This window comes from Salvelinus fontinalis, chromosome 30, assembly GCF_029448725.1.
Source record: "Salvelinus fontinalis isolate EN_2023a chromosome 30, ASM2944872v1, whole genome shotgun sequence".
Taxonomy (NCBI): domain Eukaryota; kingdom Metazoa; phylum Chordata; class Actinopteri; order Salmoniformes; family Salmonidae; genus Salvelinus; species Salvelinus fontinalis.
In genome coordinates this window covers 11,043,258-11,057,601 of record NC_074694.1, presented here as the reverse complement: position 1 = coordinate 11,057,601, position 14,344 = coordinate 11,043,258, and the positions used below count along the sequence as shown (strand labels likewise).

Genomic DNA, 14,344 nt, shown 5'->3' with positions numbered 1-14,344 from the left:
CATGTGGTAACGTTTATGCTAGCTACCCTTTTAATAACCTCCAGTGTGCCCAAACAGTGTGTCCACATAGCCTTTGATTGGCTGAGGCAGTTTTTTTAGGGCCATGGTAGCACTCAGAGAACAGACTGGGCTGTGTGTGTTCAAGAGGTACAGATGACGGAGGAGGTTGGGTCGTCTAGGACAACTGTCAGTTAGCGACTCTAAAGTGATGTCACCCGTGTCTCCGTCTTTGTCTTTGTGTGTGCGTGTGTCATTCTGTCCCCTAGCCGGAGAGGATCAACCCAGAGACCAATCAGAAAGGCTACAACGTCAAGTCTGACATTTGGAGTTTAGGAATCACTATGGTGAGTCTCTATTTTATATCACTTTTTATTATTAATATTTATGCAGATTTATTATAACAAAATTGTTATGTGATTATTACACTAGTAGGTTTATTTTATATATTTTTTTCTACATTAAACTAGCAACCTCTGATACCGTAAGGTCAGGTACAGTAACTACAGATAAATAATAGTGTTTTATTTTTCCTGAATGAAGTCTTCACTATATAACCAGTACGTTGTATTCCTTGCCAGTAATAGCCTTAAGTGAGCAGATAGAGTTCCATTGAATTGAAATGCATTGCTGTTCATATAGGATAGGTTCTTCAAGGTCAAGAAAAGCCCTGCCTTTTCTCTGTGAGACACGATGACACACTACGGCTCTGCTCTAGACTAACTGGTGTCTAGACATTTTATTAGGAGAGTTGTTACATATTACTAGCTCTCATCTGCACGTCCTAAACTGTCTCACATCCACAAACAGTTTTGGTTTTAATATAAATTTGATGGTCCTCCAACTGGCCATGGTAGTTTTCAGTAATGTAACACTGTCTAGGGTCATAAACCACCCAATTCCAGGCTTTTATATACATAATATTTCAATTTTCTTCATTTTATGTACGGTAATACAATGATGCGTTCACATAGCCTGACCTCTATGTACTGTCGAATACCTGTGCCCTGTCATATACCTGTTCCCTGTCGTATACCTGTGCCCTGTCATATACCTGTGCCCTGTCGTATACCTGTGCCCTGTCATATACCTGTTCCCTGTCATATACCTGTTCCCTGTCGTATACCTGTGCCCTGTCGTATACCTGTGCCCTGTCATATACCTGTTCCCTGTCATATACCTGTTCCCTGTCATATACCTGTGCCCAGTCATATACCTGTGCCCAGTCATATACCTGTGCCCTGTCGTATACCTGTGCCCTGTCATATACCTGTGCCCTGTCATATACCTGTGCCCTGTCATATACCTGTGCCCTGTCATATACCTGTGCCCTGTCATATACCTGTGCCCTGTCATATCCTGTGCCCCCTTCTTCAGATTGAACTGGCCATCCTGCGGTTCCCCTATGACTCCTGGGGCACGCCCTTCCAGCAGCTGAAGCAGGTGGTGGAGGAACCATCGCCCCAGCTCCCTGCTGACCGGTTTTCCCCTGAGTTGGTTGACTTCACCTCCCTGTGGTATGTTCTCCTCTCCCTGTGAAGCTAGCCTGGTATATCTGTTATGGCTGTCTTTCCAACTCCATGGTCATTGTTATGCTTGTTATGACAGAGACGACAGTTAGAGTGGGCAGGACATCAGAAACAGATCTAGGACCAGGCTACCTGTTCATCATCTAGTCCCTCCAGGCTACCTGTTCATCATCTAGTCCCTCCAGGCTACCTGTTCATCATCTAGTCAGTCCCTCCAGGCTACCTGTTCATCATCTAGTCAGTCCCTCCAGGCTACCTGTACATAATCTAGTTAGTCCCTCCAGGCTACCTGTTCATCATCTAGTCCCTCCAGGCTACCTGTTCATCATCTAGTCAGTCCCTCCAGGCTACCTGTTCAGCATCTAGTCAGTCCCTCCAGGCTACCTGTTCATCATCTAGTCCCTCCAGGCTACCTGTACATCATCTAGTCCCTCCAGGCTACCTGTACATCATCTAGTCAGTCCCTCCAGGCTACCTGTACATCATCTAGTCCCTCCAGGCTACCTGTACATCATCTAGTCCCTCCAGGCTACCTGTTCATCATCTAGTTAGTCCCTCCAGGCTACCTGTTCATCATCTAGTCCCTCCAGGCTACCTGTTCATCATCTAGTCCCTCCAGGCTACCTGTTCATCATCTAGTCCCTCCAGGCTACCTGTTCATCATCTAGTCCCTCCAGGCTACCTGTTCATCATCTAGTCCCTCCAGGCTACCTGTTCATCATCTAGTTAGTCCCTCCAGGCTACCTGTTCATCATCTAGTTAGTCCCTCCAGGCTACCTGTTCATCATCTAGTCAGTCCCTCCAGGCTACCTGTTCATCATCTAGTTAGTCCCTCCAGGCTACCTGTTCATCATCTAGTCCATCCAGGCTACCTGTACATCATCTAACTAGTTAGTCAGGTAGCCTGGAGGGACTAACTAGATGATGAACAGGTAGCCTGGAGGGAATAACTAGATGATGAACAGGTAGCCTGGAGGGACTAGATGATGTACAGGTAGCCTGGAGGGACTAGATGATGTACAGGTAGCCTGGAGGGACTGACTAGATGATGAACAGGTAGCCTGGAGGGACTAGATGATGAACAGGTAGCCTGGAGGGACTAACTAGATGATGAACAGGTAGCCTGGAGGGACTAGATGATGAACAGGTAGCCTGGAGGGACTAGATGATGAACAGGTAGCCTGGAGGGACTAGATGATGAACAGGTAGCCTGGAGGGACTAGATGATGAACAGGTAGCCTGGAGGGACTAGATGATGAACAGGTAGCCTGGAGGGACTAGATGATGAACAGGTAGCCTGGAGGGACTAGATGATGAACAGGTAGCCTGGAGGGACTATCTAGAGAGCTTGTTGGAGTGAGACTCACAAGACCATTTCTCGTGACACTTTTTCCCATGTTGTTGTAATACCCACAAGCCCTTTATGACCAGGACAGAATGTGCAGCATGTGCCCAGGTTCCAAAAGCTACCCTCTGTGGAGTGTCTTAATATTCACTCTCACCAGCCTGTTGTGTCCACTGTTAGGTCTTCACAGCAAGTATTTCATATTTACTCATGGTGTGTTTTTCCCGTAACCCATAATTGTTATGCATTTGTTTTACATGTAGACCTACAGTAGAGAAAGATAAATGTCATTTTCCCCAACATTTTGAACCTTGCTCATCGGTTATCTTTGTCTGTTGTGTTGTACAATGTAGGCCCTAGTTTTTTGGGTCATACTGCTGTCCAAAATGGAACCTATTGCTTTCCGTATGTAATGCACTACATTTGACCAGTGCTAATCTCTCTTTGATAATGGGTCACATACTGCACATTGTGTATCCACATTCTAAGTCCCATTTTAAGTACTGTTATTGCTCATGCATGCAGGTATTCACCATTAATCTCTTACCAGGATGTTTATCCCATGTTTAGCTGGGCTTTGGCATAATTTACCAGTAGAGCTGTGGTTTAATTCAGCCGGGTCAGATGTTAAAGCAGGATTTTTCCAGCAGTGGATCAACAGCATTGTTTTATACCCCGGTGACTCAACTGTTTATGTGACAATAGGAAATTGGAATACCTGAGCAAACCTCTCCTCTGGCTTGAATGGAGATTATCCTCCTGTGGAAGAGTGGACTATTAACATGTAAAAGGGGGCATTGGGGATACTCTTACCTCACCCCACAATGTCAGGCATACACACTAGAGCCCTGCACAGGCATGCATTTTAAGCCTCAGCCCTACCCATGCCCACAAAGTGCAGGCCCTACCTTAGCCATGCCCACAAAGTGCACGCCCTACCTTAGCCATGCCCACAAAGTGCAGGCCCTACCTTAGCCATGCCCACAAAGTGCAGGCCCTACCTTAGCCATGCCCACAAAGTGCAGGCCCAATCAGAAATAACTTCCTTCGTTAGTATCCGTTAGGCACAGCTGCACAACATAGCTCTTAAAGGGGCAATGGCGTCTTAAAAGGAAAATGACATACTTTGTTTTAGAATCCCCCAAATAAAATGTTGAGTGAATAAGAATGAATAATGAATTATATGTATTCGTATTTATAATACAGTTATTAGTATTCTTAATAATGACAATCTGGATGTGTCCAGTGGGGTAAATGCAGATGGATAAACCCCAACTCTGCTGCATGTTATAGGCTAAAGATGATCATGCTTATTGCTAATAGCACATCTGATAATATAGGCCATGCATAGAAATTGTATTTTAGATGGTGTCAGCATCATTTTTATTTTTATACATTTTTAGGTATAATTAGGTCCTTTCTAAAAAGTCACCAGAACTGAGCATTTCACTCCTTCAACATAGAAATTATCTCGACGAAGACCCCGGACCCTCTAAGCAAGGGGACTGGAATTGGGAAATCTCGCAGTTTAATATGTACAAAATTAGCCTCTTTCTCTGAAAGCATGCCTTCTAGTTTCAGTAAGGGGACGTTAACTTGGCCCCAGATAATCAATCTGAGATCCACTTAAGTTTCAGTCATGGCATTTTTTTGGTTGCTTTTACCCCTGAGCTAATTAACTTCCACATGGCAGAAGGGAGGATAGATCACATGCTGAACACTGAACTACAATTATTATTTTTATCTCTGTCTCTCTCGTTTCTTCTCAACTATTAGTTTTACTCTGTTAACAGTTCCACGTTCGCTTGCAGCTGATGCAATCATTCAGTCTGCCTGGACTGGGAGATACGTTACCAGATATTACTAATCTAATCTTCTATCTCATTGCCCATTTTCGTTCTCAGCTTAAAGAAAAATTCCAAAGAGCGGCCAAACTACCCAGAGCTCATGGTGAGTGTGTTTTGAACTTTGGAGATCTCCCGTTATGTGGACACATTAATGTGTCCTCTTGCATTTACTCTTAGTTCACCACTAGATGGGAGACTTAGTCCAGTGATACATCATGTTTTGTTATCAATCAAATTTCAATCAAATGTATTTATGAAGCCCTTCGTACATCAGCTGATGTCACAAAGTGGTGTACAGAAACCCAGCCTAAAACCCCCAAACAGCAAGCAATGCAGGTGTAGAAGCACGGTGGCTAGGAAACACTCTAGAAAGGCAGGAACCTAGGAAGAAACCTAGAGAGGAACCAAACTATGAGGGGTGGCCAGTCCTCTTCTAGCTGTGCCGGGTGGAGATTATAACAGATCATGGCCAAGATGTCCAAATGTTCATAGATGACCAGCAGGATCAAATAATAATAATCACAGTGGTTGTAGAGGGTGCAACAGGTTAGCATCTCAGGAGTAAATGTCAGTTGGCTTTTCATAGCCGATCATTCAGAGTATCTCTACCGTTCCTGCGCTCTCGAGAGTTGAAAACAGCAGGTCTGGGACAGGTAGCACGTACGGTGAACAGGTCAGGGTTCCATAGCCGCAGGCAGAACAGTTGAAACTGGAGCAGCAGCACAACCAGGTGGACTGGGGACAGCAAGGAGACATCAGGCCAGGTAGTCCTGAGGCATGGTCCTAGGGCTCAGGTCCTCCGAGAGGGAGAAAGAAAGAGAGAATTAGAGAGCGCATACTTAAATTCACAAAGGACACCGGATAAGACAGGAGAAGTACTCCAGATATAACAGACTGACCCTAGCCGACACATAAACTATTGCAGCATAAATACTGGAGGCTGAGACAGGAGGGGTCGGGAGACACATCTCCCCATTTTAATAATCTCCCCACTTCATTTAGATTTTTATCCAATCAATGCTATTGATTATATATCACACTGTTGTTGACGATATTATTTTAATGTTATATTTGATTCTTGCATAAATCAGTCTCTTCTTCTGGTTTCTTCTCTCCATCCCAGCAACATCCCTTCTTCATCTCCCATGAATCCTTAGACACCGACGTGGCTAGCTTTGTCAAGGTCATCCTCGGGGACTGAGGAGCGCCCTGATCTAACCCAACCCAATGCTCTGACCAATGGCCACGGGGGAGGCGGACCTACAAAAAAAAAAGCACCAATCACATACCCTATTACCTGCGGGACTCCACCCCCTCCCTAGTTCCCGACCCCTCCCTTTGGCACAGTGCAGATGGACATTAGAGGAACTCAGAGGAACTGAGTGAGGAGTTATCCTTAAGGCCATAAGGCGCTTGCATATTACATATGGGCAGGGGGCCAAGATGGGGAAATTACTGCAATTTTCAGTATTGGAGCACCGGCCCATATATAATCTGGATTAATTTAAATGTATAATAATATCTGTATGAAATGTGATCCCCCCCCAACCTCTAAATTTGTCCCACCCTTGTTACTGTACTAGACTCAGTACTAAAACAGATTTCATTGTTAGATGTTAGTGAATTAAGCAACGTGTGGATTATGCCCTGTCCTATACAGTACTACAGTATGAGTCATAATACCCATAAAACCTAGCGGTCAAACAGGGAAATATTTCCAATTGTTTTTCCACCATTCATTTATCCTCATTGGGGATTTTTAGAAAACACTTAAAATAAGGGCTGTGTTTCGTGTAGACTTACCGTGCCATGACGTTTTGATAACCATGTAAACCTCTCTCAGACAAGGTGACTTTCATCAATATATTCGCCTGTATTTACCCCCCCCCAAAATGAAATGCTAATTAGCTGCTAATGTTGCTATCATAAAGATCTACACATGTCGTGATGATCTGGACTGCCGAATCGAGGCAAAGGTAAGAATCTCTGAATCACAGGAGGCTGCTGAGGGGAGGACGGCTCATAATACTGGCTGGAATGGCATACCATTCCATTTATTGTGTTCCAGCAATTACTATAAACACATCCTCCCCAATTAAGGTGTCACCAGCCGCCTGCGCTCTGGATTAATTATCTGATATTAGTAATTAATAAATTGGCTACATTTCTTTAAATGAGCAATTCTGTGAAGTGTCTTGTGCAAGTTTTAAATTGACACAATACATGTCAGCAAAGGTATCTTTTTATATTTTTAACGTTTAATTTTATTTGATGTGCAGGAGCTTGCAGGGATTTGTAGTTTGCGTGTTTTCTACTTTGATCCTAATAAGCATTTTTTTTAAATCTGAAAGTCACCTTGTCCTAGAGAGATTTACATGTTTATCAAAACGTCACGTCGGGGCAAACAGCTCTTATTTGAAGTGTTTTGAAAATCCCCTATGGGGATAAATGAATGGTTGAAAAAACGATTGGAACCATTTCCCTGTTTGACCGCTAGGTTTCATGGGTATTGGGACACCTCCACTGTGGGTCTCTATTGGTCAATCCCTGAAATATTTTCAAACGCAATGTAAGAAAACAAAACAGGTTTCTTTTTTTTTTTAACAACTGAAAGTCATATGACTATATCTATGTATAATCTCAGTGTTTGTATTATACTCAAGATCAAGTGTTGTATTGGTTTACTAATTCACTGCATGTACAGAAAATATATAATATAGAATGGACTGGTATCAGTCGCCTTTGAAAGACCGAGAGATTCAGATTCTCCACTGTCCAGTGGTTAAGCAGTACACAAGTGTGTAATGGTTGGGAGGTGTCATTCAGAAGTGCAGGGGGTTTGTCAAAGGAAGTTACTGCACTGTGCTCTCGACTGCTCTCTCATGTATAGGTCTACTACACATTGTGGGCTTTGTGTGTGTGTTCGGTGTCTCTGTGTGTGTGTGTGTGAGGAGCGTGCGTCTGTGTTTATGTGGCCCCCTTCTATGTGTGCTACATGTGTTTTAAAGTGAAGTATATGTGGTCGTTGTGGTCCTAGTCACTTCCTGAATATTCTTCTCTTCTGAGCCAGTCACAATACTTTCCCCACTGTATGTTGAACTGGAATAGACTAATAGTTATACTGCTATTATTATTATTATTATTATATAGCTTATATTTATGTATACTGATGAGATACAGGATACTGATATATTAACTGCTGTTTTCCCTTTGAAAAACGTAGTATTAACAATATACCGTCTTATTTTACTGTGTGTGTGTGTGTGTGTGTGTGTGTGTGTGTGTGTGTGTGTGTGTGTGTGTGTGTGTGTGTGTGTGTGTGTCGTTCTTGACAGAATGCTTTAATGAAACAGTTACTTATAACACAAGCCTTATCTGTGCCTCTAAAAATACAGAAAACAAAATAACTGTTGCCAGGTAAAGAGATGTTCTGTATTCAACAAAGCAAGTCGTCGTCCCCCCCCCCCCCACACACACTTTATTCACTCGGCATGTGCCCCTTTCTGTCCAATGGGGTAATTTATGGACAATATTTAGGGTGCCCCTTTTGGCTCAAGAACACCCCCAGAGGCAAACATAATGTACAGTCCTTTTGTTCAGTGTTAACTCCTCCACATTACTCTATATATCATCAAATCTACTCTACCTGCTGAACACTGCAGGAACATATAAACTCACAATTAGCTTGCATAGGTTCTAGAATGAAGCTGTTTTTGCATTTCCCCCCCCCCCCCCCCTCCACATTTTTTTTATCATTAAGTTTACCTACTTGGACTACAGTATCATATTAATTCACCACTTGCTTGCATAGGTTTCAAAATGTATTTGTTAGCATACTCTCTCACCCCTCTCCCTCCCGACCGAACCCAGTCTACTAGATTGTGACAGTCATGCCAGTCTTTGATTTCACAACTGTGGGATGAATAGAGTCTGACGTATGCAGTGGTAGTTTGATGCCGTGTCAAAACATACAACTCATTTACATGAGATTTCAAATACTTTTTTACTTTTTTTTTTAACGCTTCTGAAACTGTAGTCTAGTTTGACGGAAGCCTTGGTTGTCGCTTGTTATTCTTGTGGTGGCTGATACTGTGTACAGGCCGACGTCCGTTGCTTTCTGCTGCTTTCTGAGAGTGACTGGCAAGATGGCCGATGCTCTTGAGCCTCTGTTATTATGGAAGAACTACTGTAAATGTTATGATGCGGGGAAAATGGGAAGGCGGGATATAATCACATTTCAATAACGAAATGCACAGTTCTCTTTTTGTGTGTGTCCTGCTTTTGGAAACTTTCAACGGTTCTTTTAGCAAACAATTTCTATCTTATTTCAATGTTGCTTAACAAAGAAAACAAATATATTACGGACTCCAGACATTCATACCTGTATTCCTGTCTTGTACTCATTTTGCAAAGTAGACCCAGATTTGAATATGTTGTAACTTAGTGTTAGGGCAACTGTCATCTGTTCCACCTTGGTGTTGAGTCTGAGTCCTGCTATTCTCTTGTCCAGTAGCCCGTTCTGTTCTTTCAACTATACAAACATCCATGCATTGATGTCCTCCGCTTGTCTGTAGAGACAATCAGCCCTGGGCTATAAAACCTTTCCTGTCCTTCTTATCTATATGTGCTGTTGTAGCACCTTCCTCTTTCAACCACCATCCAAGAGCCCAGACCATTACCAGACCTACTGCGTTCAACCACCATCCAAGAGCCCAGACCATTACCAGACCTACGGCATTCCACAGTAGTGGATCTATTGTGCTTTGCCCCTTGGCATGACAGGTACAGTGGTACAGTACATGCTGTGCCATCAACACACATGATTGCTAAGGTCTGGTCACCCACAATGTGGCGCTGTTCCCCCCCTGCAGCTTCTGAAAGCCACTGAGATCTTAAAGACCAAGGTCTCTTTTCAACAGTGTTCCACTGTTGGCTATTCTAATGGCCGTGTTGCATGACTGTTACTGTCTTCTGCTGGTCCAATGTTTTATAATATTAGATGGATTATATGCTCATAAGATTCAAGTCATGAAACCAAAACGTATTGCTTTATTATTATAACTAATGGTTTGTCCAGAAATCTGTAGCCATCTCCCACAATTTTTGAATTGGTCACATCATCCCTGCTTTCTTTTGTAATGTTTTAACTCTTTCTCTCAGACTGTTCCTGTCCTGTCTCTTCCTAGAAAGAGCTCTTGAGTCCTAGTGTGGCCACCCACTGATGTCCTGGCCAGGTCCCTAATGGGCCCAGTCTCCTCTCTATTCTTCACACACACCCTCCTCATCACTCTGATTTATTCATTGGGTGGTCCAAGGAGCTGGAACACGTGAGTTCAGGCTGAGGAGAGAGAGACTAATTCAGGGACATGGTGTCTGTACCCTACCTATCCCTTTGTGACAGACTCTTACTATCAAACAGCCAGAGCCCACGCAAGACGTGCGATATTTGGTTCTGTGTGCCCTGATTGGAGCGATGATTGGCTGGTAGAACACAGCTTGTTAGTGATGCTGTTCCCATGTGCTAGTTATCATATCAGTCATTTTTAGACTTTTTATTTCATCTTCGCTTGAGGCTGTTTAGGCCTATTTTCGAACACTGAAAATCTTTAATATCGTTAGCATCATATAACCGGTTGCATTTGGTGAAAGGAAGTTTTAGCTAAGCCAATGTTAGGGGCAGTTTGTGTGGTTACTGTTATTTTTTTTTTAAATGTATTTTATTTAACCTTTTATTTAAATAGGCAAGTCAGTTAAGATTAAGAACAGATTTTTATTTTACAATGACGGCTTACTCCGGCCAAACCCTGACAACGCTGCGCTAATTGTGCGCCGCCCTATGGGACTCCCAATCACGGCCGGTTGTGATAAAGCTTGACATCGAACCAGGGTCTGTAGTGACGCCTCTAGCACTGAGATGCAGTGCCTTAGACCGCTGCGCCACTCAGAAGTTTGAATTTACTAGAGGTATGATTTCAAGTGTTGTTGTTGGAAGTTGGTTGATGTGATATATTATTTGTTATTTTTCTCACGTACAGTTGTTGATATTGCATTTTTGTTGGGGATAGAGGATAGTGCTCAGTTTTATTCTGACTGTAGTGTGTGTGTGTGTGTGTGTGTGTGTGTGAGTTGGGTTCTTCTGTTCCTGTAGGGATCTAAACTCCACAAATATTCTAACAAGGATAGTAAAACAAGAATACATTTCCCACATCCCCATGAGGACAAAAGCTATTTTAGGTTTAAGGTTAGGGTTAGTATAAGAGGGTTATGTTACGAGTTCAGGTTAGGGTTAGTATAAGAGGTTTGGGTTATGGTTACGAGTTCAGGTTAGGGTTAGTATAAGAGGGTTATGGTTACGAGTTCAGGTTAGGGTTAGTATAAGAGGTTTGGGTTATGTTACGAGTTCAGGTTAGGGTTAGTATAAGAGGTTTGGGTTATGGTTACGAGTTCAGGTTAGGGTTAGTATAAGAGGGTTATGGTTACGAGTTCAGGTTAGGGTTAGTATAAGAGGTTTGGGTTATGGTTACGAGTTCAGGTTAGGGTTAGTATAAGAGGTTTGGGTTATGGTTACGAGTTCAGGTTAGGGTTAGTATAAGAGGTTTGGGTTATGGTTACGAGTTCAGGTTAGGGTTAGTATAAGAGGTTTGGGTTATGGTTATGAGTTCAGGTTAGGATTAGTATAAGAGGTTTGGGTTATGGTTACGAGTTCAGGTTAGGGTTAGCTCTTAGGGAAAATAGGATTTTGAATGGAAATACATTTTAGGTCCCCATGAGGATAGAAGAACATAAGATGTGTGTGTGTTATGGGACATGTCTAATACAGTCAGTGGATAGGCTGGAGGGCAGTGCTATCTTTATCCTCTCTGTTCCTGAACTGAGCTGGAGGGCAGTGCTATATTTATCCTCTCTGCTCCTGAACTGAGCTGGAGGGCAGTGCTATATTTATCCTCTCTGCTCCTGAACTGAGCTGGAGGGCAGTGCTATCTTTATCCTCTCTGCTCCTGAACTGAGCTGGAGGGCAGTGCTATATTTATCCTCTCTGCTTCTGAACTGAGCTGGAGGGCAGTGCTATATTTATCCTCTCTGTTCCTGAACTGAGCTGGAGGGCAGTGCTATATTTATCCTCTCTGTTCCTGAACTGAGCTGGAGGGCAGTGCTATCTTTATCCTCTCTGTTCCTGAACTGAGCTGGAGGGCAGTGCTATCTTTATCCTCTCTGTTCCTGAACTGAGCTGGAGGGCAGTGCTATCTTTATCCTCTCTGTTCCTGAACTGAGCTGGAGGGCAGTGCTATATTTATCCTCTCTGTTCCTGAACTGAGCTGGAGGGCAGTGCTATATTTATCCTCTCTGTTCCTGAACTGAGCTGGAGGGCAGTGCTATATTTATCCTCTCTGTTCCTGAACTGAGCTGAACTCCCCTGGAAGATACTAAGGCCAGTCATGTCTGTCACACACACACACACACACACACACACACACACACACACACACACACACACACACACACACACACACACAGTAGGCTCTCCCAGGGAGCCAGACGTGCATGATGGAAGGATGATTTCCTGCCTCTCTCGTGTGTGTCGGTGTGTGTGTGTGTGTCTGTCAGTGGTTCTATTTGCGTGCTCATTAGTAGTACCCACCTGCTGAAATTGTCACCCAGGGTTTGTCATCGTGGCAGGACGTCACAGTGGAATATATGTCCAGTCAACAATCCATCCTCACGTGTGTTGTCATATCCCACTGTCAGATTCTTCCAGGTTTCTGACTTATCCCATTTAGTTTTTCCTAGCCGTATATTTTGGGACTTTGTATTGGTAAAACGGGAATTCTTCTTTTCGGGAATCGGAGGGTCGGTTATTCATTTAAAAAAAGTCACAGGTCAAACAGGTAGGGATGAGTCATTGTCTGAAAAGTTGAACGCTAAGAATCATAGGATGCTGTTTTTGTCACCATCTTCCTCATCCTCTTCCTTCTCATGCCTGATAAAGCCAGTGACACGATGACTTCCCATCCAAAGTGGAAATGGAACGTTTTTAGTCCGTTTGTACTTTCCCCGTTGTTCTTCTCTACTCAAACATCACCCAGCCCTCTTCTCAGAAGCTGTACATTTAGTCGTCATCAAAAACAAATTGCTGTTCTGTTATGCATTTGCCAGACTATATCAAGTGTAAATTTGTTGTATTTGTGAAGTGTGTGAAAACTATGCTTTTGTTTTCACACATTATTGCAAAACATTTTTTGCTTAAATGTTCTTTGTTAAGGTGAGCTGTGTAGCCATCAGACTCACTTTGTTGGAATATGGAAACTTTTGGAGCTTAGTGTCTCTGTGGCCAATGGATACCTGGCTGCAGGTACAGTACATGCAGCTGTGCTTGACTTGTGTTGTGCTCTTTTGTGGGGGATCCGATTCAAGCCAGGCGTGTGTTTGTGGGAGTGGGATGATGTGAATGCAATGGGGAGGGATTGTGGATGAGTCCATATTGTCAATGCTGACTGGTTTCAGAAAATACATTTGCAGAGATGGTTTCAAATGCTACTGTAAGTAAAATGGAGAAGAGCGAGGGAGGCATATATTCTATTGTATGATGGGCGGTTGGGCAGGGTTACCGTGGTGACCATTGCCGTGGGGAAGTGAAGTTCTCAGTATATTTACACGTTGATCTCTTTAAAGCTTCTGATTTTAAAAAAAGACTGATGACTGTTTGCTTCTTAGAGCTAAATGAATTTCTATTAAATATTTTAAAAAGATTGCTCAAACTGATTGTGTGCGATTGTAATGATGGAAATTCAATAAAAGGTATTTTTACACAATAATTTTGTGTGTGTCCTCTTTCTTTCTCATTCTTCTTTGTGTCTTTGTGAGAAGGGCCAGCCAGGACCGGGGCAAGGAGGAAAACAGTTTTTCTTATTTTCTTCTTCTTTATGGCTCTGGCCCAATGTTAAAAGAACAGACGGACTGAAACCTGTCGACAACAGCGAAAAAGAGATGTGTTACGTAGTACTGACTGACGTAGTACTGACTGACGTAGTACTGACTGACGTAGTACTGACTGGCGTAGGACTGACTGGCGTAGTACTGTCTGGCGTAGTACTGTCTGGCGTAGGACTGACTGGCGTAGGACTGACTGGCGTAGTACTGTCTGGCGTAGTACTGTCTGGCGTAGTACTGTCTGGCGTAGTACTGTCTGGCGTAGGACTGACTGGCGTAGGACTGACTGGCGTAGTACTGTCTGGCGTAGTACTGTCTGGCGTAGGACTGACTGGCGTAGTACTGACTGGCGTAGTACTGACTGGCGTAGTACTGACTGGCGTAGTACTGACTGACGTAGTACTGTCTGGCGTAGGACTGACTGGCGTAGTACTGACTGGCGTAGTACTGACTGACGTAGTACTGTCTGGCGTAGGACTGACTGGCGTAGTACTGTCTGGCGTAGGACTGACTGGCGTAGTACTGACTGGCGTAGTACTGTCTGACGTAGTACTGTCTGACGTAGTACTGTCTGGCGTAGTACTGTCTGGCGTAGTACTGACTGACGTAGTACTGTCTGGCGTAGTACTGACTGGCGTAGTACTGACTGGCGTAGTACTGTCTGACGTAGTACTGTCTGACGTAGTACTGACTGGCGT

General features: G+C 43.5%; 1 protein-coding gene across 1 annotated transcript in view; it reads left to right on the top strand.

Annotated features, from left to right (window-relative positions):
• LOC129828624 (dual specificity mitogen-activated protein kinase kinase 6-like) overlaps nt 1-13,531 on the top strand; it is a 53,214-nt gene extending 39,683 nt beyond the window's left edge. Inside the window, exons 9-12 of the mRNA XM_055889708.1 lie at nt 267-344; nt 1,375-1,514; nt 4,776-4,821; nt 5,842-13,531. Coding sequence (XP_055745683.1) covers nt 267-344; nt 1,375-1,514; nt 4,776-4,821; nt 5,842-5,919 — 342 coding nt within the window. The 3' untranslated portion in view covers nt 5,920-13,531. The remainder of the gene's footprint in view (nt 1-266; nt 345-1,374; nt 1,515-4,775; nt 4,822-5,841) is intronic.
• Nucleotides 13,532-14,344: the final 813 nt, after the last annotated feature.